Source organism: Dipodomys spectabilis, unplaced genomic scaffold, assembly GCF_019054845.1.
Source record: "Dipodomys spectabilis isolate Male_0828 unplaced genomic scaffold, ASM1905484v1 ptg000783l, whole genome shotgun sequence".
Classification (NCBI taxonomy): domain Eukaryota; kingdom Metazoa; phylum Chordata; class Mammalia; order Rodentia; family Heteromyidae; genus Dipodomys; species Dipodomys spectabilis.
In genome coordinates this window covers 3,788,159-3,815,456 of record NW_024871460.1, presented here as the reverse complement: position 1 = coordinate 3,815,456, position 27,298 = coordinate 3,788,159, and the positions used below count along the sequence as shown (strand labels likewise).

The window sequence follows — 27,298 nt, the reverse complement described above, 5'->3', positions numbered from 1 at the left end:
CTGGCTGCCTATAACACTTTCTGCTCCTTGTGTTCATAGAATGTAAACAATGGTGTCTCCTCTGCTAGTGTTCTTATCTACTTCCCTTTGAAGTCAGGAGAAAAGCTTTCCTGTGGTCATGGTAAGACCTAAGACAATCTTGGCACCACAGAGGTGCTCAGGGAAGGCTGTAATAGAAAGCAGGCAGTCAGTGCTAGGGATCTGGTACTCTCATCCTATCTGGTCCTGCCAGCTAGCTCCCTGCCAGCGTGGCAGGGTGGAGATGGCAGAGGGAACAGAAAAGCACTGAAGGCACTTGACTTCCACAAGCTCAGGTCACCAGAACCAAAATGGTGATACAGAGCCAGGTGCTGGTAGCTCACACCTGTAATCCTAGCTACTCAGGAGGCTTAGATCTAAGGATGGTAGTTCAAATCAATGAGACTTTTTCTGGAGGTTATTTGTAGGTGACTTACAGACCTGGGCAGATCAGACCGGGAGGCTGCACACTCGTAATCCTGCAGCGGCTGCTCCCCTCTGCCTGCTGTGGACTCTCCCACCATCTTGGGGTTTCACAACGGGAGAGGACGGCGTGTTCTCTTCAGACTTGGAGCCCATCCCCAAGTGCCCCTCCTAGAGCATCTGGGGAAATAACAGAACATTCAATCATTCGGGAATTTCATCAGGAGAATCATCCCAAGTCTTTCTGCTTTTGATTTCTTGGCTCCACGCTACAAGACGCCACTTCCTTTCCCACTTCTGGATATAGGAGGACACATCCAGTCTGGGTCCTCATAGCATTGCAAAATGTCTCAAGAGGGCAAAGAGAAGCAGAAAACAAAAACAAATGAACAGAAAAAACTCCAGGAGTGCTCACTGGAAGCCCACTCATGCTTTTCTCATTCTGTGGACTCTTCCTTTCTGAGGGCGGGTAGGAAAGGCTCATTGGTGGTAAACACATACTCCCTCCTCCCCCCCAATGACATAGTCATCTCAAGACCAAAGAAGGTGACAAAGAATAAATCCAGGGCTGGGGGTGCAGTTCAAATGGTAGAACATCTGCCTAGCAAGTAATGAGGCCTTGAGTTCTAACCCTGACACTGCCCGAAGGGGTAGGGCTGGGGGGACACCACTACAGTGGCTCACATCTTTAATCCTTGGGAAGCAGAGATGGTGAGGGGGGGGTTGCCGTTTGAAGCCAACCTAGCCAAAAAGTTAGCAAAACTTCAGTGCGTAAGCCAAGTATGGTAGTGCATGCCTGTAATCGTACCTAGAAGGGCAAGATAGGTAGGACACTCATAGTCTGAGGCTGGCCTCAGGCCAAAGCACAGGATCTTAGGTAAAAAAGAACAAAAGCATTAAAGGTCTGAGGGCCTGACTCAAGTGGTAGAGCACCTTTCTAGCAAGAATGAGGTCCTGGGTTCAATCCCCACTACTAAAAAAAAGAGACAGGGCAGAAGGAAGGAAGGAAGGAAGGAAGGAAGGAAGGAAGGAAGGAAGGAAGGAAGGAAGGAAGGAAGGAAGGAAGGAAGGAAGGAAGGAAGGGAAGGAGGGAAGGAAGGAAGGAGGAGAGGGAAGGAGGGAAGGAAAGGAGGGAAGGAGGGAAGGAGGGAGAGAGGCTACACCACACTAAGAAAGCAGCTGAAGGAGTCTAAAGTCGCAGCTCTTCCCAAAGGCAGTTCCAGGGTCCCTAGCTTCAGTGGTTGCCCTTCCTTCCTCCTCGCCATCCTCCTGCAGCCCACCAGCTATCCAACCAACACCCTGGACCCCAGCCACACTCACCCACCTCCAGACACCTGGGGGAAGGGCAGACAGGCCTCTTGCCTGTGAGTTGTCGGCCTTGAGGTGCAAATGGCACTCAGATGCCTTTCAGAGCATCTGCCTGGCTCTTTCATGAGATTACAGACACTTTCATCTAGGCTTTGACCTGCTTTTCCTCCTTCCCAGCAGGGCTCCAAAGACCTGCTTGGAGGGGAGAACAAGGAGAGGAGGCTCATTCATAGCCAGCTTCCCACTGGGCAGGGCAACCTGGCCAGGCTTCTTCCAGCCACGTGCTTTTGAGCTGTTGGGAATTGGTTAAGAGGGGTTCCTCCCCCCCCCCCCCACCTCCCCTCAGAGCCTGGAGGGACCTGCGTTGCATCCTGGGAATGCTCTGATCATGGTTGGCTTTGTGCCCTCCACTTCAATCCAGTAGAAAGCAGCTTCAGGGCCTTTCTTTTCCTTTTCCTTTTTTTTTTTTTTAAGCTAGAGGTGCTCTTTTTTAGGCCTAGGATTGACAACATAATGCATGTCTTGCATGGGTGTGTATGTGTGTGTATAGGCATAGCTTTAATTTTTCTGCTATATTTGTTCCTAAGCTTGCTCTCAGGTTTGCTTTCCTTCAAAAGCCAAAACTGGGTTTCCTTCTCATATCGCTGCCAGTAAAAGAAGAAGGAGTTTCTACCCTCTCCTAAATCCCAATTCTTTCCTGTCTAGTCATGTAGCAATTTAACATGCTACTGTCCCTCTGGGTGGGCTGCTCTGCTGGGAACTGGAAATACAGAGAGAGCGAAACAAAGCTCCAAATTCCTGTCACCACAGCCTTCCTGATTCCCTACCCCTCCTAGCGTGGCCTCCACCACCAAGCCCCAGACTTCACCCACCCCAACTCCACCTGCCCTGGCTCCCCAGTCCCTTCCTGTCCTTAACTTTGCAAGATTTGCCCTGAAGCCAAGCACCTGGCTTACCTCTCTGCCCAGGCCGCCTTTCTAGGGTCTTACCAGAACTTCTACCTCAGCCACAGCCATGGGCAACTTGTCTTTTGCTGTGTAAAATTAGGACCAGAGTTTCTCAGGGCTCCTAGGCTTGGGCTCAACGTGGAGTCACTGTCCTCATTCATTTTCTGAGGCCTCTGGGCACTGGTCATTTTCAGCCCTATTTCTGGAAGACCTAACTTAGAAACATGACAGGTGTTCTTCTGGCTCAGAACCCACTGAATAAAGCCCCTCCTTCCCTGGTCAGAGTGGGGATTCCCAGGCTCATGTTCCTGCCCCTGAGCCCCACAGCCTGACTACCACGCTCTGCCACAGCAACCTCTTCACCTCACACCCAGGGCCATAGTAGACTCTACAGTGGCAAGAAACCTTCTACTTATTCACCCCCATCTCATGCAATAGTCTTCCCTATGGCTATACCTGTGGGGCCTCATCCAGAGATTTTTGTTGACCCAGCTCCATCAGTTTTTATACTATTACCACCTCCCCATCTCCCCCCCACACACACATCAAGCATGATTCCTGAAGACCTGGGCCAAAGGGTGGTGTGATGATGATCAGGCCAGTCATTTCTACCTAATGACTGAATGTAGTATTCCTAAGCCAGGGGATGTACCTTTCCTAAGGCTACAGCTCTTCCCAAACAATCCCTTGGGCCGTACAAGTCAGAAACCTACTCTCTAGTTTGTCCTGCTCAGACAGGTCTGAAGCCTAAAACAAACATAACACAAGCCAAGAAAGCACACATATCACCATTGTGCCTTCCTTGCCCAAGGCAGACATTAGTAATCAATCACAGGATGAGTTCTGTCTCATGACACTTTTTGGATTCTTCTCTTCACACTGCAGCCCTCACCCCCGTTTGTAGACTTTCTGCATCCTCTCATTAGAAACAGACCCACCTTTCTTCCTCTCACCCATTATGGCCCTCAGGTCTCTGCTAGTCCTGCTTGAACCCATCCAGATCGTAAGACCAATGGCTGCTTGATCCAGGAGCTCTTCTCAGTGCCTCTTATTGAACTGTTTTCATGCTCCCTGTTAAAGGGCACAGGAATTACCCAGTCCTGAAGTCAAAGACTTTCTCCTGCCTACCTTGGTCATTTCAGTTATTGAGCAACCATTTTTATTATGGTGAGCCAGGCATCATGCCCATGGGCCCTGAAGGCGAGAGCAGAGTTCTGTGTGTGGCCTGAAGTAGCCTACAGGAGGTCATTTGTTTTTAGGGTCACTGTCATGGATGGATGGAAGGATAGGATCTCATTTGGACAAGGACTCATTTGGACTGAGTCACGGACAGGAGTAAGGCCCATCCAAAAGTGAATGTGCCACAAAAGAAGAACTCTGAATTCTCATACATGTCTCTTACTCCATGGTGGCCCGTTCCTCCGGGAGCCTCCCTCCTCTCTCGCCAGCACTCCGGTGCTGAGGATTTGTGTGATGGCAGTGTTTGGGGAAGGCACTTGTTCTCGGGCTGTTTCTTCTGCTGTAACACATGTTATGTAGCATGATAGTTATTTGTTCTGCATGTATGTACTAATGCTAACCACATGCTAGGCATTCCTTTCCTTTCTTCTTTTTTCTTTTTAATTAAGTCACATGCTGGCTTCCTGCTGTTACTAGTGTGAGTGAATAAGGGCGCCATGCCTGGAAAGCTCTGGATTCTTGGCTGAAAGAAGGCCAAATATGGTGGCTCACACCTGTAATAATCCAAGCCACTCAGGAGTAAGAGATCAGAAAGATCAGATTAACCCAGGAAAATTTAGCAAGACCCCCCCCCCATTTTAATCAATAAGCCAGGCAGAGTGGTATTCATCTCTAAATTCAGCTACTTGAGGGAACATGGGGGGGGGGGGGGGAAGGGGAGGGAGCCTGTAGATAGGAAGATCATAGTGTGAGGCTGTACCAAGACCCTCTTTGAAAAATAACTGAAGCAAAAAGGACTGGAAATGTGGTTCAAGTGGTAGAATACCTGCTTAGCAAATGCCAGGCTCTGAATTCAAACCTAAGAACTCCCCCCAAAAAAAATGAAAGAAAGAAAAGCTGAAAGATGAAACTCTGAGAGACAAGAAAATGATGATACTTACTGGTCAAGCTGTGTCTCAGGTTTATAAAGTACTTCTCCACTCACAGTCTTACTGAGTTTTGATATTTTGCCACTTGCTGTTTTGCCTCTAGGCTTGGAGTTTTGTAGCCTGCCCCATGGTGTCTCTCCTTAAACAAAGTATAGTAGTCTACAAGGAATATTCTAGGTTATTACAGAAATGGATAAAAATATTTCAACAAGAAAATTAAGCTTATCAGTGATCCCCACACCACAGATAACCCATGTTCCCAGCATCTCCTGGCTTGGCAAATGTGTGTGCTTCAAGGTGATAAACACAGCTCTCTGGGTTTTTTCTGATGTTTTGTTTTTTCCTCTTACGGCTTTTGTATCTGCATTGACCCCATACAGACTTACCATCTTTATTCCCAGAGGAATGTACTAGAACAGTATTTACATCACATTTATAGTGTATTCGGTCTTATAATTAATCTAGATGTGGCTGAAAGTATGTAGGAGAATGCAAAGGTTATATGCAGATACTATACTAATTTATGTAAGAGATTTAAGCAGATTTGGGTGTCTTTGGGCCCTAGAACCGGTTCCCCACAGGTACCACTGGATAATTGTACAATTGTTATTTATCATTTATATGTCAGTAACTCTCTTTACAAAAGTTGAAGTCAACTACACAGATGGCATATGGATGAAAATTTTGCTTTTTTAATTTTTTAAAGTTTTTTTTATTTTATCTTAATTTTTTTTCCAGGACTGGGGATTGAACCCAGGACCTTCTGCAGGCTAGGCAAGCACTCTCTAACTTGAATCCCACCCCAACCTGCTTGATCTTCTTAAGGTCTAAGTTACATGCAATAAAATTCATCCCTTTTTCATGTATAATTCTTTGAAGTCTGACATAGTCAGGTAGCTGAATAAAAAAAATCAAGATATAGAACTATTCTGTTGCTTCTCAAATGTCCTTGTACCCCATACAGTCAACCCTGACCCTCAACCTCTAGAAGGCCCTGGTTTTTCACTCCATGATGTCGCTTTTTCTCCAATGTCACAGAAGTGGAATCCTGCAGAGTGCTATACTTCCATTCTATTTGACATTATGTGATCATTATATATTCTTCCAAAGTATTACTTTTTAATGACTGCCTGCCTCTCTCCACGCCATGGACCCTCCAGCTCACGAAGGCAGTATCTCTCTGGGAGAATAGAAATGAGAGGCGGGAGGTCATGCAGGAAAGAACAAGGGCAGGTTTGATCTGATTACCACTCATCACCCATGACAAGAGGTGCTGGCTCTTCTGTATTCAGCCGAGGTTGCTGAGCTCCATGGAGTCACAGAGGAGCGCAGGGCACAGTGTGACATGGACCTTTCATCCAGCCTTGAGTGAGCCAGTGGGTCTCTGGCCAACACGTGCCACCTTCTGGACTTGTGGCACCAGATGCAGAGTTTCATCATGGAGACAGAGACAGGAATGCTCTGTCCATAGGACCACTGTGAAAGACAACTCTCAAAGCTGATCACAGGGCCTACTACTAAGATGTGTTCCTGGTTTTCTTCCTTCTCGCCCCTTTCAATGTCTTCCCCCCGCCCCCAGCATCTGGGTCTCCCAGATCTTAAGCGTTCTCACACAAAAATGAAAAAAAAAAAAGTAAGCCAGAAATGCTAATTAATTGAGGGGATGGATGTATGGAATGGCTTCTTGTAGGGGAGATTTCACAATGCATGGATTTACCAAAGCATCACGTTGTACAGCTTAAATATGCACCTTTTTGTCAATTACATCCACAGTGAAGCTGGGGGGAAAAAAAAAGAAAGGGATGAGTTGATGTTAATGGAAGCTGAAGAGAGACTGTCACCTAGTTGAAACTGGCCAGTGTATCCAAAGGATCTGAAGAGAATTAAAGAGGGCCAAGGGTAGTAGCTTCCACCTACAGTCCCAGCTATTCAGGAGGCAGAGGGAGCCTCCTTTACTGAGTCAGCCTCAGTAAAGGTAGCATGAATATCTGGGGAAAAAAAAGTAAAAGCAAAATAGCTAAGGAACATGATTCAAATGGTCTAACGCCTGCCTAGCAAACACAAGGTCCTGAGTTCAAACCCTACTGCTGTCAAGAAAGGGAAAGAAAGAAGGAAAGGAGAAGAAAAAAGGAAGGGAAGGGAAGGAGGATTGAATGAAGTTCTCCCAAGTTAAGGCAGAACAAAAACAATTACTGGTGTCAGGTTAAGTTGGGAACAGGGGGCTTCTAGAACCTTCCACCGTAGATACAGACTATGTCCCCTCAGTATAAGACTGGAGCTGAGATCTGGGATAACACAGTGTTTTTCTACTAAAATGGCCAGAAGCTTGTCCCGCCTTCATTTTCAGTGTTGAAATTTTAGAGCTATCTTCCCCACTGCCGCCCGACGTTTTCCTGTCCTTCCTTCTGGCTCCTTCGAATTCTCCCCGCAGAGCAGTCGCTATCCCAGAGTGTTGCTATGGAAAGATGGCAACAGCACTTGTGAATGTGTGAAGAAAAAAAAAAAAACAGAAAGGAAGAGGAAAAGAAAAGAAAATAGGACAGACAGGACTTCTTTTTTTTTGTCTTACAAAACGAGAAGAAACATCTTTCCATCATGAAATCTACGCACATGCCAAGTCAGCAGACATTAGGGCTGTATGGAGTTGGATTCTTGGGCCATGGGAAATTTCCTACATGTTCGTGTGGAATTCTGAAGAGCTGTTAGACTTGCAGGTGGTGGCAAGAACCTTCCATGTTTGCCAAATGGATCTCATTTGGCAAAAATGAATCACAAATGGTGCCAGTGTCAAGAGATACCATTGAATAACTAGATCCCATTTTGTCTTCTTTGCAAGGCCTTCCTCCTGTAGTCTCTCCTTCCCCCTATTTCCTATGTCAGGCCATCTCAACTTTGACTCCCTTGGATTTCCTTCAGCAAGCCCAGCCTTGGAGCTTGGCTTAAATCTCAGCTCTTCCTTGTCCAGCTCTGGTCTTTGGGTATATTCCTCAATGTCTCCAAACTTCAGCTTCCACATCTGTGAAACACCTATCTTCAAGGGGCTGTCAAGTTGAAGTGATGTGCGGGGTGCCCCGGCCTCTGTCATCCCATGGATGACCGAGCCAGCCAGGTGACCCCATCAAGTGTGGACCCCTCAGCCCCTCCTCAGCATCCTTCTTGTCAGTCCCAAGTCCAGATGTTGAGCATCTTCTTTTGCTTCTGGTTGGTCTCCTGGATCTGTCTCTGTTCTAGTTAACTATTGCTACATAAGAAACGACATCAAAACTTTGACATAGTTATAATAAATCTCCACTCCAGGAGGTCTGGAGCCTCTGCTGAAGTAGAGCAAGAACCGCTGGGAGCTGGCTGAGCAACTGTCCCCACCCCAGCAGCTTGGGCTTCCTCACAGCATGGCAGCCACTGGGCAGTCAGGCCTCTGACTCTCCCAAGTAGGCCTTGAGGGGTGGATTAATTCCCTAGAGCTGCCAAAATAAAGCCCACACCTTGAGTGGCTTGGAAGAAATGTATTTTCCAGAAGCCAGAGCAAAGTGCAAGCGACCATGCTCCCTCAGAAGTCCTGGACCTATGGTTTCCCAGCTTCTGGTTATCTCAGGCTGCGTAGGTTTGCAGAGGGCCATCTTATCCCTGTGTTTCTTCATATCATATCCTTCTGTGCATCTGTCTCTGCCTTCATCTTTCTCCTTCTTACAAAGACATCAGTCATAGTAGATTAGGGCTCACACAAATAACTTCGTTTTAACTCGGTTACATCTATAAAGACCTTTTATTTTTGTCAAACACACTTAAACCATTAGGACTTCAGCACATAAAAAGTTTCTGAGCAAAGATGCACTAGAGCCAAAGTCTGACCTCATGCTACCTTACTTCTAGTCTCTCTCTCTCTGTGTCTCTTAAGAGTCATGACCCTGGCCTGAGTTAAGAGCTAGGGACCCTCTAAGATAAAAGAGTGCAATATACGTGTGCTCAGAAAAGGCCCTTAGCATTTATTTTATGGAAAGGAGGGAAGGAGTCGGAGAGGAATAAATAGACAAATTAGTGAATGAGACAAATGAAAAGCAAGTAACCAGTGGAGACAGCAGAGGATCCAACACACCCCATAGCTTTGGGGCCTGGTATTGGCCAGGTGTTGGCAGATCTCTTGGATGTGGTATCAATGTGTTGAGGGTCTCAGAGTTACTTCTGTGGTTCCTTCTGCCAATACTGCAGGAGGACTAACCGTCCTCTCCTCTTCCTTTGAAAGGACAACAGTTCATAGAGGAACTGCTGATGAATGGGAGGTGAAGAGCCACACAGCCTTGCTTTTGAGAATATTTGCCTCTCAAGGGAAACTGGTCTGCTTTGTTCACAGTATGACCCCTGAATTAGAGGCTTGCCTGGAAATTGTCAAAATTATTTAGCAATGATCAAGGAGAGGTGAAAAGAACCTACAAGAGTAGAAGGCCCAGGGAGGAGAGTGTAGACAGTTTGCGAAGAGCCTTGGAATTGTGTTTGGGGAAATGGACAGCTCAACTGATGCATTTGATGGCTCTCAAAGCAGTCATAATATTCAATCTACATCTGTGAAAATGCAACTGGGAAATGTGAGGGGATGGGTGGGGTTGGGAGAGATGGGGGAGAATGAGGGAAGGGGTGACCTTGATCAAGAGACATTGTACTCATAATCTGACTTTGTTGAATTGAATCCCCTTGGTACGACTACTTAAGATCTTTTTTTTAAATTTTAGTATAGAAATTATGCACTGTCCTCATAAATTGACATGCTGAATTGAAACCCCTTTGTGCAACTACTTCAAGATCATTTTTAAGTGATAGATATGTAAGTTATGCACAGGATATAGATCTGAAACAGGGGCAGTGCGGGTTGTGACTGAGATGTCGAAGTGAACAGAGAAGGCCTGCCGGGCAGAGGGCACAAGACACACTGGAGCAGGAAAGCATCTGCTATAGTGTGTAGAGGTTGAGTGTTCCCGTGCTAGAATTTAATCCCAACAGGGAGGCAGAAAGAGTGTGGCAATTTAACCCGACTCTCGGGGTTTGGAGGTGGGGCCTTTGGAAAGGGATTAGACAAAATCATCAGAGTCCATGATGGAATCCCGGTAAAATGGAAGGGCGGGCAAGACTGGAAGAGACGCACATGCCTTCCCCTTCTCCTGCCATGCCATGCTGTATGACACCCGAGGCTTCTGCCGGGGAGAAGCTCATCACCAAATGCACCCCCTAACCTCGGGTCTGCAGAGCTGTGAGCCGAAGTCAACCTCTTTTCTCTCTAAAGTATCCTTGCTTGGGTAAATTTTCCTGATAGTAATGGAAAGCGGACTAGTGCACTCTGAGAGAAGGGAACGTCATTCCATCCCAGTAATCCAGCAAGGCACAATAATGGCTTGCATCTGTGTGGCACATCTGGAGTGTTATGCCCCGATGATAGGATATGGATTCTTACGGAGGGAGAGGAACAATCTCCTGAGCCAAGCTAGCACACTCCGAGCACATGTGGCACAGGATGACTTTGCGTCGCCAGCCTGAATGACAGGTTAAGACATGATCTAGAGAGAACAGCAGAGGCCAATACAGATGTCACTATACAAAAAGCCACAGGTGCCGCATGGTTCTTTAGAATTGACTAAAAGGTCAGGACCAAAAGGTCAGCCGCAGGGCCCTGGCTTTGGTCCCTATTCCAGTCCAGCAGACCGGTTCAGCAGTGTATCTATTACCTGTTCGTACAACAGGAAAGTACCCTGTTTATGCACATCAGAAGCTACCATCAGAGAGCTGGTGTGGAGAAGGAGCTTGAGATAGATCACAAGAAAATCTTGGGGTGGGGGTGGGGGCAGCGCAGGGGGTGGGCAGGGACAGAAGTTCTGGCACTTCCCACTTTGTGGGCCTCCTACAAGTGGATCCATGCAAAAATGCTCTGTGGCCCGTAAGGTAGTCCAGACCTGAGGGATGGGTCTTCCATGGGCACTGTTCCTGGTGCAGTGATTGGGACAGAGGAATGGGGAGGACTGAGCCCAAAGCAACAAGCAGCCCATGCTTTCCTTAAAACTGCACAGAACTGTGACGAGGAGCCAGGCACCTGTGGCTCATGCTTGTAATCCTAGCTACTCAGAAGGCTGAGATCTGGAGGATCCAACAGCAATTTAAAAGTAGCCCAGGCAGACAACTCTAGAAAACTCCAGCTCCAGAACAATCAGCAAAAACCAGGGTTGGGGGTATGGCTCAAGTAATAGAATACCAGCCAAGCACGCAAGCCCAGTGAATGCAAGACCTTGAGCTTGAACCCTGGTACTAACAAACAAAAGAGGTGAAGGAAGGAAGGAAGGAAGGAAGGGAGGGAGGGAGGGAGGGAAGGAGGGAGGGAAGGAGGGAGGGAAAAAGGGAAGGAGGGAGGGAAAGAAAAAGGAAATATAAAGGAAGGTTTATGGAAAAGTAGGCATCCCCTAAGGCTCTTTTCCAAATTAAAATTGAAAATAATACCTTTCTAGACTGAGCATGGTAGCACACAGCTACAGTTCCAGATGGTTTCTGCTAGAGACTTAAGAAAGAACTATCCTGCAGCGTCCTGGTGGCCACCTGCATTCCTTGGTGTTCAGACCTTCTGTCTTCCCAGTGTACCAGGCCATGTCTGCGTCCATCATCCCATCCCTCCCTCCCCTATAGCTCCATCTCCCTCTGCCCCTCTCAGGACTCTCTGATCACTCATAGGACCCATCTTGGGTCCAGCATGGTCTCTAGCATCTCTAGCATCTCAGTCACTCTTGAGAAGTCTTTTTCACCAGGTGTCATTCCCAGATCCCAGAGAGATTAGGACCTGGGTATCTCTGGGGACCACTCTTCAGCCACACACATATGTTGGGTCCTCACAAACTGACAGAGGAGCATATCTTCTGCGTGCAGTTTTGTCTTTGTGAAGGCTCTCTCTCAGAGAATAAGGGTAAAGGCTCAGCCTTCGTCTCCCAGATGAAATGAAGGCTCTTCCAGGTACAGATGAAAGAGCTCAAGAGAAAGCTGTAGGTTTGGGGTGCAGACAGTGGGCTAGAGGGGGCTGGGGTTGGGGGGGGGGGGAAGACATCTGACAGACAGAATGTCACAGCTGCTGCAAAGCTCTATTTGTCTCTGATACGTGCCTGGGGAACAGAGAAATCTCCCCGCTTCAGGAAGATGGAGTGTGTGTGGATTCCCCCCAAGGAGGGAAATGAAAAGGTTACACCAGAAATTGTCGATAGAACACATCCCTGTAGGCTCCCAGCCTCTAAATGTTTTGATAGCAGAATGTGATGGATTGTAAGTCAGAGTAGGCTCATCTTAAACATTTGATAGCACCTTATTTATTTATGTATGTGACACATAAAACCAGAATGGATTCCCTTTTCTTTCGTTCTCAGAGTGATTTTTTTCCCCTCCTCAGTATGGAAGCACATCACTCTTCTCCCAGCCCTGGCTTGCTATGCTTGGAGGGGTGTGGGAAGGGGTGGGGAGGTGCTTGTAGTCCGTGGTGGCTGCTTTGAGCCTTCCCATACAGAGAGAAAAAGAACGCTTTGCCTTGGAAAAGAATCAAGCACTAATGATATCAAACTAGGTCTTCATCTTTAATTGTGTTGTTTTCTTAAACAATCAAGACAAGGTTATTGCTGAGGAGCGAGAGAGAGAGAGAGAGAGAGAGAGAGAGAGAGAGAGATTTGTGGTCAGATTTGAGACAGATCTATGGTCTGAAATGTAGGCAGACATACACATGCACAACACCTTCCTTTGACTGTGGAGTCATGAGCTATCTTGATCTTGTCTTGGGGACTCGATCCTGGTCTCTGTTACTCTCTCACACTAATTTCTGCTTCCCATCATCAAAACAGAGCTGCTTACACTTCATCCACAGCATTGCTATGGTGTGTTGAGCATTTTGCAAAGCCTTTTTTAAATACCAGGGATGTTGGACTGAGAAGGTGGCTTAGTGGTAGTATGCTTGCCTAGTGTGCAGGAAGTACTGGGTTCGATTCCTCAGTACTACATAAACAGAAAAAGCTAGAAGCAGGGGGCTGGGAAGGTGGCTCAGTGGTAGAGCGCTTGCCTTGCATGCCTGAGGCCCTGGGTTCGATTCCTCAGCACCACATAAGTAAAAAGAAAAAAGCCAGAAGTGGTGCTGTGGCTCAAGTGGTAGAGCACTAGCCTTGAGCTAAAGAGCTGAGGGACAGAGCCCAGGCCCAGAGTTCAGGCCCCACGACTGGGCCAAAAAAAAAAAAATAGCTAGAAGTTGCACAGTGGTTCAAGTGGTAGAGTGCTAGCCTTAAGCAAAAAGAAGCTCAGGGACAGTACTCAGTCCCTGAGTTCAAGCCCCAGGACTGGCAAAAGAAGAAAAGAAGGAAGGGAGGGAGGGAGGGAGGGAGGGAGGGAGGGAGGGAGGGAAGGAGGGAGGGAGGGAGGGAGGGAAGGGGAAGGGGAAGGGGAAAGGGAAGGGGAAGGGAAAGGGAAAGGGAAAGGCAAGGCAAGTCAGGGCACAGCGTGTTGTGCTGAAGGCTGGTGGGGTCTAAAGGCTTCTCACAGCTCCTCCTCCAAACTCCTAGGCAGGTTTTGAAGACAGAGATGATGTGGTCAGATTCATGTTTACACGATGCTCAGTCATGACACGGGCTCACCGAGGGGTAGGTGGCAGCAAGCAATCTACAAAGTATTGGCGTCTCTGAGGGACTGTTGTTCTCAATTAGTGAGAATGCAGGGTGATCGCTATGGGGTGAACTGTCACTCGTGTTCACATGAAGAGAGAGGAAATGATCTGCAATTATAGGGATGTAGCAAGGAGGCAGGGAAAAGGCCCTAAGAGAGTGTTGCAAAGGGACACGCCACCCCGTGGGCCACTGTGGCACAAACAGGCTAAGAATGGCTCCTGAAAAGAAATGGTAATGGTGTAGAAATTGACCTGAAACTGATGGTCAGGATGCTTGGGTGGGATCCCAACTGACTGTTGAGATCCATGACAAGTGACGGAGGGCCCCGTCAAACTGGCTTAAACAAGATTAGCCAATGGAAATAATCTCGAGTCTGCTGGACTCTGACACTAGGATTGTGAGGGATATTCCCGACTGGCCCTCTGTCTCTCCCATCTCAGTACTCAGCATGTCCTCTCTGGCAGTGACAGGACAGACAGGAGGACTTTGGGCCAATCCCCTCAAAACTCCAGAAAAGGAGAACTTCGTTTCTCCTGATAGTTCCAACAAAAGCTACCGAATGGAGTCCCCAGTGGACTCTACCACCCTACTTGGGCCCATCCCTTAACCTCTCGTGATTACTGGGCCTGGCATACTGATTGGTTGGGACCAAGTCACGTGCCCACTGCCAGGGCTCCACTTGTGCCCAGAGTGGGTGAAGTCTTTAGTAAGAGAACAGAGGCATCACACGAGCAAGGCCAAGAAATGTCATGAGACCATCTAGCTGGAGCAGAAGCATTGGGAGATAATTGGGCTAGAAGCATGATTTAAGTGGTAGAACACCTGCCTCGTGAGCCTTGAGTTCAAACCCGGAACCTCCAGAAAAGAACAAAATAACGGCAATGAGATAAGAACTAGGAGACATGGGACAGAATCAGAAAGGCTCAGTTCCCAATAAACTATAGGATGGAGGAAAAGGAGGAATCCAGGACTTCAACCTAAACGAGTAGATGCTGATGCTTTCATTTGGAATAAGGAATGGTACACAAAAGCCATTTTGGAGAGGCATGTAGCTGGGTTGGTTCTAGACATGTTAAAATTGAGGGATGCCGGAGCCCTGTGCACAGGTATCACAGAAGCATAGATGGTGCACCTGGCTCTGTCTTGCCCATTTTCCCTTCAGAGGAGGGACCTAGCGAAAGGCATTGTCCAGTGCAATGGGAATGACTGTCCATGTTGTAGTTGTTGATTATATTCTTTAGTTTTTATGGATCATCCTTGTGTAAAAAGATTTTATGCAGATGGATGCCAGTGGCTCACACCTGTAATCTTAGCTACTCAGGAGGCTGAGATCTGAAGATTGTGGTTGAAAACCAGCCCAGGCAGAAAAGTCCGCGAAACTCTTTTCTCCAGTAAACTAACCAGAAAAAAAACAAAAACAAAAACAAAAAAAACTGGAAGTGGTGATGTGGCTCAAGTGGTAGAATGCTAGCCTTGAGCAAAAAGAAGCTCAGAGACAGCACCCAGGCTCTGAAGTGCAAAAAATAAAAAATTAGGGAGCCAGGTGCCAGTGGCTCATGCCTGTCATCCTAGCTACACATGAGGCTGAGATCTCAGAATCATGGTTTAAAGCTAACTTGGGCAGGAAAGATTGTGACTGTTATCTCTAATTAACCACCTAAAAACTGGAAGTGGAGCTGTGGCTCAAAGTAAGGGAGTAAGGTGCCCAGATGTTTGGTTTTACTGAGAAAACTGGGACCCAGAGAGAGGTGGTAACTGGTCTAAGGTGGCCCAGCCAATTAGGGGCAGGAAGAGCAGACTTGGAAACAGATCTGCAGTGTGCTCCTGCTGTCTTTGTCTCCCGTGATGGTTCAGGTAGTGAGGAAGTTACAGGGGAGGAAAATTTCTCTGGGCCAGAATATCTCCATCTTCTGTTCTAAAACAGAACCTTTGTGGAAGTGGAGCTGTGCCTCCAGTGGTAGAGCACCAGCCTTGAGCAGTAAGGGACAGCATCCAGGCTCTTAGTTCAAACCCCAGTACTGACAGTGCACCCCCCTCCAACCTCCCATACACACAAAATGGCAAACAGAACTTCCATGACTGAGTATTTCTTCTCCCCATGTGTCTGTCTGTCTGTCTGTCTCTCTCTCTCTCTCTCTTTCTCTCTCTCTCTCTTTCTCTCTGACACATGGGCATGCACACCCACATACTTGTGGCTTAACAGAATGAAAGGCCTATCTTGTCAGGCGCCAATAGCTCACACCTGTAACCCTAGCTACTCAAGAGGATTGCAGTTCAAAGTCAGTGTAGGCAGGAAAGTCTGTGCGACTCTTATCTCCAATTAACCACCAGAAAACTGGAAGGGTTACTGGGGCTCAAAGTAGTAGAGCGCTAGCCTTGAGCTTAAAAAAAAAAAAAAACTAAGGGACAGCCTGGCCTGGGTTCAAGCCCTACCACTAGCAAAAAACAAATATTAGGGGACTGCAGGCATGGCTCAAGCAGTAGAGCACATGCCAAGTAAGCAAGAAGTCCTGGATTCAAATCCTAGTCTACCCACAATTAATCAGCTCCAAGTGGACTGGTTACTCCAGGCTTTGCCCAGGTACAGATTCTTCCAGCCTCCTACCTTGTTGCTGGTGGCTGCTAACTGGGAAGGGAGGGCTCTGGAGAGAAACAAAGGAGATAGAGGGGTTGGTTTGGTGGATATCTGCAAGGGGAAGTTGGGAACTTTGGTCCAAAGAGTATCCTAAGGAGCATGAAGAGCAGAAGGAGAAAGAGCGAGGGCATGGAGCTGCACTTGCAGAGAGCAGAAGCTAGACAAGGAAACAGAGATTAAGAAAGAGTGGCTGAAAGAGCCAGAGCCTAGGAGGGCTTTTGAATATGGTGGTGGCTTGCTCCAGGGTCAGCCAGGTGGGTTATTTCCAACAGCTTAAAAGAAAGATGGCAGCAGAGCAGTGAGCAGAATCCATAGAGGTGATAGAAGTGTGAGCAGCTGCCCTCACACACTTTCTTTGAGGAGTTGGATGAACTCATTTCCACAACAGGTGGTCTGGGTTGGGAGCTCAGAGCTCCTCTCATTCACAATTAGGGGCGCTGTATGCAAATGAGCTCACTGCCAGCTCAGCTGCCATTGGACGAGATGCCAGTTTCCTGTTGGAGGAGCACAACTACATGTGGAGGCAGTGGCCGAAATTCAGTCACTTAGTCAGTGTTGCTTCATTTTTTTCAACACTTTATTAGCAAAGGTTAGTCCGTACAAGGGAGATTTGTTGTAACAACCCCATACTTGCATACAATGGATAAAAGAAAACCATACAGACCAGGCACTGGTGGCTCATGCCCATATCCTAGCCACTCAGGAGGCTGAGATCTGAGGATCAAAGCCAGCCTGGGTAGAAAAGTCCAAGAAACTCTTATCTCCATTTAACCAGCAAAAAAGCTAGAACTGATGGCATGGCTCAAGTAGTAGAGCATGAGCTGTGAGGGGAAAAGCAAACAAAGAGTATGAGGTTACAATGCTCTATAGGACACGGACTCATTACCTTACTCATGTAACTGTAACCCCTTTGTTACAGTATCTTCACAATAAAAAATATATATTAAAAAAGAATGTGAGGCCCTGAATTCAAGCCCCATTATCAATTTAAAAAAAAAAAAATCCAGCATCCAATTCTTCCTCACCTCACTCATTGACCACATCCTCCATCATATCTACCCATCAGAATTCCTCCCCACGGCTGAGACTCAGGTAATGTTATGATTTTAAAACACAAAAGAGCCATTCCCACTCCCAGAAAAACATTCTACCTTAGTGACCTGAGGCAGGATCTATTAACAGCTCTGCCAGAAGACCCTGCAAAGCTAAAAACCATCTTTTCTGGCTTTGATGTCTTTCTTGACAAGGTGCTTGCTTTGAAAGCTCCCAGACAGCCCTGTTATTTCCTCTGACAGCCTCTCACCACCATGAAAAGCCCTGAAATGAGAAGTTCTGTCCTGTCCCCCTTCTCCTGGAGCCTCAAGATGTGATTTCCCTGAGTGCCACACTTGAGGCCTCTGGGCTCCAGGCACTGATGTGGGGCTTTACAGGGCTCTCTGACTTCCTGCCTTCACACTCCCCTCCCAGGCTGGAGACCCACAGCAGCAGGCCTCTGCCAGCCTTGTCCCAGATGCCTTCCTACGGAGATAAAGAACAGGACATGCCCTGCAAGCTCCAGGCTCCACAGGGAGCTTGTCTGGCAGTCTGGCCTGCTTTTTCTTCCTCTCAGAGACCACAGGCCATCCATAGAGACAGGATAGAAAATGACATCACCTGGACTCTGGAAGTGAGCATAGGAGAAAAAAGAATATGGGCTGCCAATGGGCGAGTGACTGATTTTGGTGTGGGTGTGGGCACGTACATTTGTTCCCCCTTAGCTTTTCTTACTCAAGCTTGGCACTCTGCCACTTGATCCACAGCTCCACTTCCAGCTTTTTGGTGGCTAATTAGAGATAAGAGTCTCAAAGACATCTGCCCTGGCTGGCTTCAAACTGCGATCCTCAGAGCTAGGAATCCAGGCAGGAGCCACCAATGCCCAGTGGCAAGGCTTTTAATGGTAACGTTTTTTGGAGGTTAGGCAGGAAGTAGGGCCTCTGACACAAAGACTTGGTCATACGTGTCAAGAAAACCATTTCTTTTTCTTTTCTGCACCTTTTCATATCTAAACCTAAGGTGAAGCTCCTCCTCTCCCCCAAGTTGTTTCTACTTCCTGCCCGAGGTGGTTAGAGACCATGACCTTTCATGTTTATAAGGATCCACTTTGCTACATGGCTCTGGGTGCCAGTTTGAGGTGAGGCTTAGAAATAAATCAAAAAGAACTGTGAGTTGCTTTTGAGTTATGAAAAGACACGGAATCTCTCTTTGTGCTTGTCTCACAGATAAGATGCTACCTGGTGAGCATAGCGGTGGGTGCATTTACAATTGCTCGTGCTGAAAAGCGTTCTGAAAACGGTAAGAGGAGACTTCAGCGTTCAAGGAAAGCCAAAGCCACTTGAGAGGGAGTAAAACCCAAAGCAAGCGTGCCATCTTATTGTCCCAAGACTGCCACTGTGCTCCCCTCTCCCAGATTCCAAAACGAGGGCATTGTGGCACCCAGTCAACATGGCGAGCAAACGAAAATCTACAACTCCGTGCATGGTTCGGACGTCCCAAGTGGTAGAACAAGATGTGGCCGAGGATGCAGACAGGGCCAAAGAGAAAGGAATGGGCATGCCTCCGTCTGACGGAGCCAAGGACAGGTGGGCAGCAGATCCTGAAAACTCTTCCAAAGAAAGTGAATTAATAGAGGTGAAACCCACAGGGGAAAACCCATCCAAAAAGCTCCAGGGGGGTTATGAGTGCAAATACTGCCCCTACTCCACCCAAAACCTGAACGAGTTCACAGAGCACGTGGACATGCAGCACCCCAACGTCATCCTCAACCCCCTGTACGTGTGTGCCGAGTGCAACTTCACCACCAAAAAGTACGACTCCTTGTCGGAGCACAACTCTAAGTTCCACCCCGGGGAGGCCAACTTCAAGTTAAAGTTAATCAAGCGCAATAATCAGACCGTCTTGGAGCAGTCCATCGAAGCCACCAATCACGTCGGGTCCATCACCACCGGTGGCCCTGGCAGTGGGGACAGCGATCCTGGGATCCCCGTGAGTAAAACCCCCATCATGAAGACAGGAAAACCGAAAGCTGACACCAAGAAGGCCCCCAAAAAGCCTGAAGAGGCCATCCCCGAAAACCACATGGAAGGGACCGCCCGCCTGGTGACGGACACGGCGGAGATACTGTCGAGACTCGGGGGCGTAGAGCTCCTCCAAGACTCCTTGGGACACGTCATGCCTTCTGTACAGCTGCCACCAAATATCAACCTTGTCCCCAAGGTCCCCGTCCCGCTGAATACTACCAAATACAACTCCGCCCTGGACACAAATGCCACCATGATCAATTCCTTCAACAAGTTCCCTTACCCGACCCAGGCTGAGCTGTCCTGGCTGACGGCCGCCTCCAAGCACCCAGAGGAGCATATCCGAATCTGGTTCGCCACCCAGCGCCTGAAGCATGGCATCAGTTGGTCCCCGGAGGAGGTAGAGGAGGCCCGGAAGAAGATGTTTAACGGTACCATCCAATCCGTACCCCCCACGATCACTGTGCTTCCTGCCCAGCTGGCCACCACCAAGGTGTCACAGCCCATCCTCCAGACAGCGCTCCCTTGCCAAATCCTTGGCCAGACCAGCCTTGTGTTGACTCAAGTGACCAGCGGGTCCACCACTGTCTCCTGCTCACCCATCACACTGGCTGTGGCCGGAGTGACCAACCACGGGCACAAGAGACCTCTGGTGACTCCCCAGGCTGCCCCCGAGCCGAAGAGGCCACACATCGCCCAGGTGCCAGAGCCTCCCCCCTCCAAGGTGGCCAACACCCCGCTCCCACCAGCCAGCGACCGCAAGAAGACCAAGTTGCAGATCGCACACCTCAAGGCCAGCTTCCTCCAGAGCCAGTTTCCTGACGATGCCGAGGTCTACCGGCTCATCGAGGTAACCGGCCTGGCCAGGAGTGAGATCAAGAAGTGGTTCAGCGACCACCGGTACCGGTGTCAGCGAGGCATCGTCCACATCACCAGCGAGTCCCTTGCCAAAGACCAGATGGCCATCTCCACCTCCCGACACGGCCGCACCTACCATGCCTACCCAGACTTTGCCCCCCAGAAGTTCAAAGAGAAAACACAAGGTCAGGTGAAAATCCTGGAAGACAGCTTTTTGAAAAGCTCCTTTCCTACTCAAGCAGAACTGGATCGGCTCAGAGTGGAGACCAAGCTGAGCAGGAGAGAGATCGACTCTTGGTTCTCAGAGAGACGGAAGCTTCGAGACAGCATGGAGCAGGCTGTCCTCGATTCCATGGGATCTAGCAAAAAAGGCCCGGATGTGGTCACTCCCAATGGTGCTCTGTCTCGACTTGACCAGCTCTCCGGTGCCCAGCTATCCAGTTCCCTGCCCAGTCCTTCACCAGCAATCACACAAAGTCAAGAACAGGTTCATCTCCTGAGAAGCACTTTCGCAAGAACACAGTGGCCGACTCCACAAGAGTACGACCAGCTGGCGGCCAAGACCGGCCTGGTCCGGACTGAGATCGTGCGCTGGTTCAAGGAGAACAGATGCTTGCTAAAGACTGGAGCCCTGAAGTGGATGGACCACTATCCACAGCCACACAGTTCCGACGAGTCCGGCTATGAGGCTGTCACCAGGAAAGTCACAAAACCCATCAGCGAGAGCCCAAAGAACGGGAGCGAGGTGACACCGCAGTACCACAGAGACCCCAAAATGCTCTGCGAGGAAAACTTGGAAAAGTCAGTCCCCAGGAGAAAAGCAGCCAGCGAGCAGGCCAAGGACAGTTTAACGGCCAAGCCCTCGGAGGCCACCTCCAATGGGTCTGAGGGCAGTGACGAGAACGAGGAGTCCGGCATTGTGGACTTCGTAGAGGTGACCGTGGGAGAGGAGGACGCCACCTCAGACAAGTCAGATAGCTGGAGTCAGGCGGCAGGAGATGGCACCGCAGAACTGGCCGACTCGGATTCAGACGGCGCTCCTGCAGAGGCTAGCCAGGCCTAGCCAGGTAAGCCCACCTGCGCACCCCCAAGTGCGAGGATGCTGCTTTCCTTTCTCTCCATTGACAAGGTGGTGCTTACATGATACATCCTCTCAAATTAATATTAACTAATTGACAAGAATGGTACATAGCTATACATACATACATGTGTGTATATATGTGTGTGTGTGTGTGTATCACATATATATATATATAGAGAGAGAGAGAGAGAGATCACCTACATAACAAATAGAATCTTGATGTGATCTGCAAATTGACTATCCTGACCTGTGCATTGGTGGCTCATACCTGAAGTCTTATTCAGGAGGTTGAGATCTGAAGATTGCAGTTCAAAACCAGCCCAGATAAAAACGTCTCTGAGACTCTTAGTTCTAATTAACCAGCAAAAGCCCAAAGCAAAGGTGTGGCTCAAGTGGCAGAATGCTAGCCTTGACAGAAATAGTTAAGGGACAGTGCTTAGGCCCTGAGTTCAAGTCCCAATGCTGGCCACAAAAAAAAAAAAAAAATAGACTATCCTTTATTTAAAACACTTGAGAGTAGAGGCATTTTCAGATTTCAGAATATTTACATATATGTGTAAACAAGATTTTGGAATATTTAGATATATATATGTATATAAACAAGACATGATACAGTATCTTGAGTCTAAGGCCTAAGTCTCAGCATGAAATGCATTTATATTTCATAAACACCTTATTCACACAGCCCAAAGGTTATTTTGTGCTATGTATTTTTGTTGCTTATTTATTTTGTGCCAGTATTATATTTGAATTCTGCCTCTCACTCTCCCTCAGCGTTTTCAAATTTAAAAAAAAATGTATTAATCTTACATAGTTGCACAAAGGGGTTTCAATTCACCATGTGAATTTATGAGAACAATACATCCTGATCGGTCTCACCCCTTCTATCATTCCCCCTCCTCGCTCACCTTTGTTGCTCACAGCTGGTATTTTACCACCTGAGCCATGCCTCCCATCCTTGCGGTTTCTGTCTTACTTACCTTGTGCTTGAACCAGAGTTCCATCGTGTAGAATCTGGGGCTCCTATGGGAGCTGAAGACAGTTTTTCTTTTGGCAGCATTTTGGATTGTGGTACTTTACATGAGGAGCCACAGCCCGTGTTTGTTGTGTGCGCATCCTCTGTACAACATGATGTTCTGAACACGTGATGTACCCAGTGGGGCCTCACAAACTCATACTGTCTACCTCAGGCCCACTTACCATTCTTTTTCTGGTAGACCCATCCTCTCTCAAAGGGAAAAAGAGAAAAGAAAACAGGGACGGGCAGTCAGTCATTTGTACTTACTTACAAGGCTGGGCTAAGCCGGGGACAGCCTCGCACCGTGGCCTGTTTAGGACAGCAGGTGTTGGTCCTGTCCCATACTTGTCAGAACAGTAAGAACAACACCATCTCTTGTGTGTTTTGCCCTTGCTACTATTTTTTTTTTAAGCAGTAAAAAGGATAGCATCTCTTTCTTTGCTTCCTTCCAGATGCTACCAAGAGTATTTAAGTTGACTGAATTGGAGACTTGAGGTTATTTCATTTCACCTGAAATGCTCTAAAAATGCTTTATATATTGCCTTCTTGTGGCTCAAGGAAGCTGCTCTCCACTGAGGTCCTGAGACCCCTTCAAGTCTGAAGACACCTGTGTAAATTTAGACCTGTAGGGCCACAAAAGCCAGGGAAGGGAGGTTGCTATGGTTACTAATGGCCTCTTTGCGCACATAATGGGACAGGCCTTGTGCATGTGCTCCTGGCTGGGCCAGCGCCATTCCAGGCCCCAGCTTAGCAGGTGGCTTAGGGGTGAGTAGAGGAAAGAAGGGGTTCCTTTCTGAAAGGTTTTGCAAAGGCAGCCTGGAATGCAAGGCAAAATGTGCAATGGCCCAGGTGGACTTCTCCAGAGAGCAATTAAAAGACCAAGGAAGGGGCACGTCTCACAGCATCCTTTAGAATAATGACAGAGAGGTGGGAACCTTCTAATGATTTTACAAGATCCTAAAGGGAGCCCTAGAAATGGCCACAGCTTTGTGGTAATGAACTCCACCATCAGGCATTCATTTACTTGATAATAAAGCACCTAGCAAATGAGGAGAATCTTCTAGAAGCTTTCTTTGAACCAGTTCTACCAGCTAACCCCAAAAAAGAACAACTTAATGAGCTTCCCGCCCTGGGATACTATCCTGTCTCCTGTAGGAACTGCCCACCTCTATCTGGCTGCCTTGGCTTCCGTTGCTATAGCCAATTTCTTGCCCTTTGTCAATCAAGCCAGGCGCCATAGCTCAGGCCTGTAACCCTAGCTACTCAGGAGGCTGAGATCTGAGAGTCAAGGTCCAAAGCTAGCTTGATAGAATAGGCCCTGAAACTGTATCTCCAATTAACCAGCAAAAAAACCTGGGCTGAAGCATGGTTCAAGCAGTAGAGCACCTCTGTGAGTGAAAAGCTAAGCAAAATCCCAAAGGCCTGAGGTGTGCGTGCGCGCGCGTGCACGCACGCACACACACACATGCACACACACACACACACACACAATATTCTATCAATCTAGCCTGTATCTCCCCTGATGAACTGAAGAAGCCCTCACTGAATGGCCCTCACTTGTCCTGTCTTCCATCCTTGATCTCCCTCTCATCCAGTAACGTCTTCTCATCCAGTGTCTTCCGCTCACCCCACAGCGGATGATAGGGTTCTATTCCATTCAGCCATACATTCAAGACACCTGCTGTGTGCCAGATGCTGTGATAGAGGCCAGAGACAACTGGTGACAGATGACACAGTCCCTGCTCATTTGTGCAGAACCCAAGAGGTTATGGAGGGTGCAACCTGAGCTTTCCTCTCCTAACCAGTATGGCATGTGATACAGGGAGACTCTACACAGCTCTGTGTGGTGCTCACAGTCCAGACATTCAGGCTGGGCAGGCCAGGGGGGCTTCTGAGAGGAAGTGATCCAGAGTCCACGCACATATTTATGCTAGGGAAGCCAGACCCTGTCTCAAAAATAACTAGTACAAACAATGCCGTAAGGCAGCTCAGCAGTAGAGTGCCTGCCTAGCAAGTTCTGGGGCCCTGAGTTCAAGCCCCAGTAACACCACAAAGAAAAAAACCACTCCTGTTATAGAAAGAACAGTGTAGGCCAAGGTCCAGACACAAGAAAAGGAATCATGCAATTGAGGCTCATAAGCTGTTTGGCATAGCCAGGAATCAGAGTTTGGGTTCATTCAAGCTAAAAGCGAGCCCCGTGGTTCTCTATAACAGATAGAAGCTGTTGTGAGCCACCTGGATTTGCTGGATTTGAATGTTAAGATGCACAGTATGGCAGAGTGAACTTGGATGGCACTTCCTGAAAGGTTTCCCAAGGGACAGTTCCCTGAGACCCCTGGGGCAACTGTCCCATCCTTTCTTCCAAGTTTATTCGCCACTCCTACTTGAGATGCACATCTGGGCGAGCTATGGCTGCCTGATCACCCCCACCCCCAAGACTTCAAACCACGATCCTTAGATCTGAGCCTCCTGAGAAGCTAGGATTAATGGCGTAAGCCACTAGTGCATGGATGACCACTGACATTTGAATTAACATCCACAAATGCAGAGATGTAGGAGTTAGCTGTATCCCCCAAATCAAAGCATATCCAAGAACCCCACTCTGATTCTGATGACTGTCACAAGTGTGAGCTGGAAAACATTAAAGTGTTAAACACATGGCAACATTAGACGCCCCTAATATTTGGGGGACGTGCCATATTGGGCTAGAAGTGAAATCTGGAAGCTCTCTCAAGCTCCAATCAGAGGCACCTTAAAGAAGGCTTCCCACTGAGAGGGAAAAACATCTTCCTAAATTATTTCACAGCTTTTATGAACCAAGAATATGGGTCTCGTGAAATTCAGACTTTCTCAGTGATGCCTCTGCTTAAACTCATGATCTTGAAAAGTGCAGTTTGCTGAGGAGGTTACACATATAATCATCCTGAAATAATTCATGGTACCAGGGGGAAAAAAGATGAAATTTAGTGAGAAAAGCTTGTCAAAAGCTAAGACAGGCTGAAAGCTAGACTTCTTATGCCAGTTAATGAAACTGTGAATGGAAACTGAAAATCAACATATGATTAGAAAGTGAAGCAACCAAGCCAGGCATCAGTGGCTCATGCCTGTAATCCTGTCTACTCAAGAGGCTGAGATCTGAGGATCACAGTTCAAAGCCAGCCTGGGCAGAAAAGTTCCTGAGACTCTTATCTCCAACTCACTACCAAGAAGCCAGAAGTGGAGCTGTGGCTCAAGTGGTAGAGCGCTAGCCTTGAGCTAAAAGAAGTTCAGGGGCAGTGCCCAGGCCCTGAGTTTAAGCCCCAGAACTGCAAAAAAAAAAAGGGGGGGGAGGAAAGGAGGGAAGGAGGAAGGAAAGAAAGAAAATGAAGTGACCTCATTGCTAAGTGGTCTGGAGAGAAAATCCAATGAGCCACAACATTCCCTTCAACCAAAACCTAATCCAGAGTGAGGGCTAACACTCTCCAATTCAGAAAGGCTGAGGGAGGTGAGGAAGCGCCAAGGGAAGGACCTGTGGTTTATAGGAAGGTCCTTAGACTGTTTACCCAAGTATGTAAGAATTAAACATTCCTGAACCGGGCGCCGGTGGCTCATGCCTGTAATCCTAGCTACTTAGGAGGCTGAGATCTGAGGATCACAGTTCAGAGCCAGCCAGGGCAGGAAAGACCGTGAGACTCTTATCTCCAATAAGCCACCAGGAAACCAGAAGTGGCGCTGTGGCTCAAGTGGTAGAGCACTAGCCTTGAGCTGAAGAGCTGAGGGACAGCGCCCAGGCCCAGAGGTCAAGCCCCACCACCACCACCACCACCAACAACAACAACAACAACAAAAACCATTTCTCCATTCTGAGTTTAGTAAGTACTATTGGTTAAGAGCACAGACTCTGGAGATTCCCTGGATTCCAATCTTGGCCCTGCCACTTACCAATGTGTGATCATAGGTAACTTACTTAGCTTCTCTGTTCCATTTCCTCACCTGTAAAATGGGAAGGACAATAATACCTATACTTCTTAGGATTGATATCAACATTAAACAAAATGTATTCTAAATCTCTCTGCTTATTATTATGTATCCTACCATGTTTGCAAATGGCTCCCTGTAATTAAAAACAACAACAACAAAAGCACATATAATATTTAGCAAGTACCCAGGCACTCTGCGAGAACTTGCTGCATACATTAACTCATGGAATTGTCGCAACTCAACCTGGTGGATATAGTCACATCCCTGTGAAAGATGACATCATATGGGTACAGCCCATAGCCACTGTGTGGGAAAATCAGGACCCATCCCCAGGTTTGTCTGACTCCAGGAGCCATGGGGACCGGCTGCCTCCCAGGATGCTTAGAGGAGTCACAGTCCACCAGAAAGTCACACTGTTTTCAAAAGCCTAATTCATTCTGGGCATGTCCCCTAGTATCTGTCTGTGTCTGGGAAACACACTTCTATCTTAACAGAGTAGGCATTGAAGGGTGTGTGTCCTTCCTCCAACCCTCAAGATAGCTTGGGAAGAAATTCCCACCCCAGCAGGGGACCAGTGGCTTACACCTGTCATCCAAGCTACTCAGGAGCCTGAGATCTGAAGATCACAATTTGAAGCCAGTCCAGGCAGGAAAGTCCCTGAGTCTTTTATCTCCAATTAACCACCAGAAAAGCCAGAAGTGAAGCTGTGGCTCAAGTGGTAGAGCGCTAGCCTTGAGCAAAAGAAGCTCAGGGACAGCTGAAATAATAATAATGACATACAATAAACCCTCCCCTACCCCTCCCTCCTTCCCCCAAGGGTCCAGGGAGGGGCAGCCAGCTGCTTTGCACTGCATTAAACAGTGGTCCTCTTTGCTGACATCTGTCTCTGGCTTGTGTCTTCCTTCTAGGGTACTTAGCTGGAACTCTGCTGATAAGGAGATGCTCTGACCTTGAAGAAACGTTCCTCATGTGGGCCACCTCGCCAGCGATTCCAAGTGCAACTTCGCTTGTGTGTGCCTGGAGGGCACGGGTGGGTGGGGGGGGCCAGCCACTCCTCACACACCTCCCAGAGGACCCGCGGGAATTGTTCATAGTGCCAAAGTCCTACTACTGCATTTTCAATGGGCCCTTGTATATAGTTTGCTCCTCTGCCCTGGCCACCTCTCCCACCCCACCCCATCTCTTGCTATACTGGAACTGATTTGTACAATGTGGGAATTTTGTTACCT

At 48.0% G+C, this 27,298-nt stretch overlaps 1 protein-coding gene across 1 annotated transcript in view; it reads left to right on the top strand.

Annotated features, from left to right (window-relative positions):
• Positions 1–27,090, top strand: part of Zhx2 (zinc fingers and homeoboxes 2) — a 122,775-nt gene extending 95,685 nt beyond the window's left edge. Inside the window, exons 3-4 of the mRNA XM_042673172.1 lie at positions 18,355–21,077; positions 26,978–27,090. Coding sequence (XP_042529106.1) covers positions 18,578–21,073 — 2,496 coding nt within the window. The 5' untranslated portion in view covers positions 18,355–18,577 and the 3' untranslated portion in view covers positions 21,074–21,077; positions 26,978–27,090. The remainder of the gene's footprint in view (positions 1–18,354; positions 21,078–26,977) is intronic.
• The last annotated feature ends 208 nt before the right edge of the window (positions 27,091–27,298 follow it).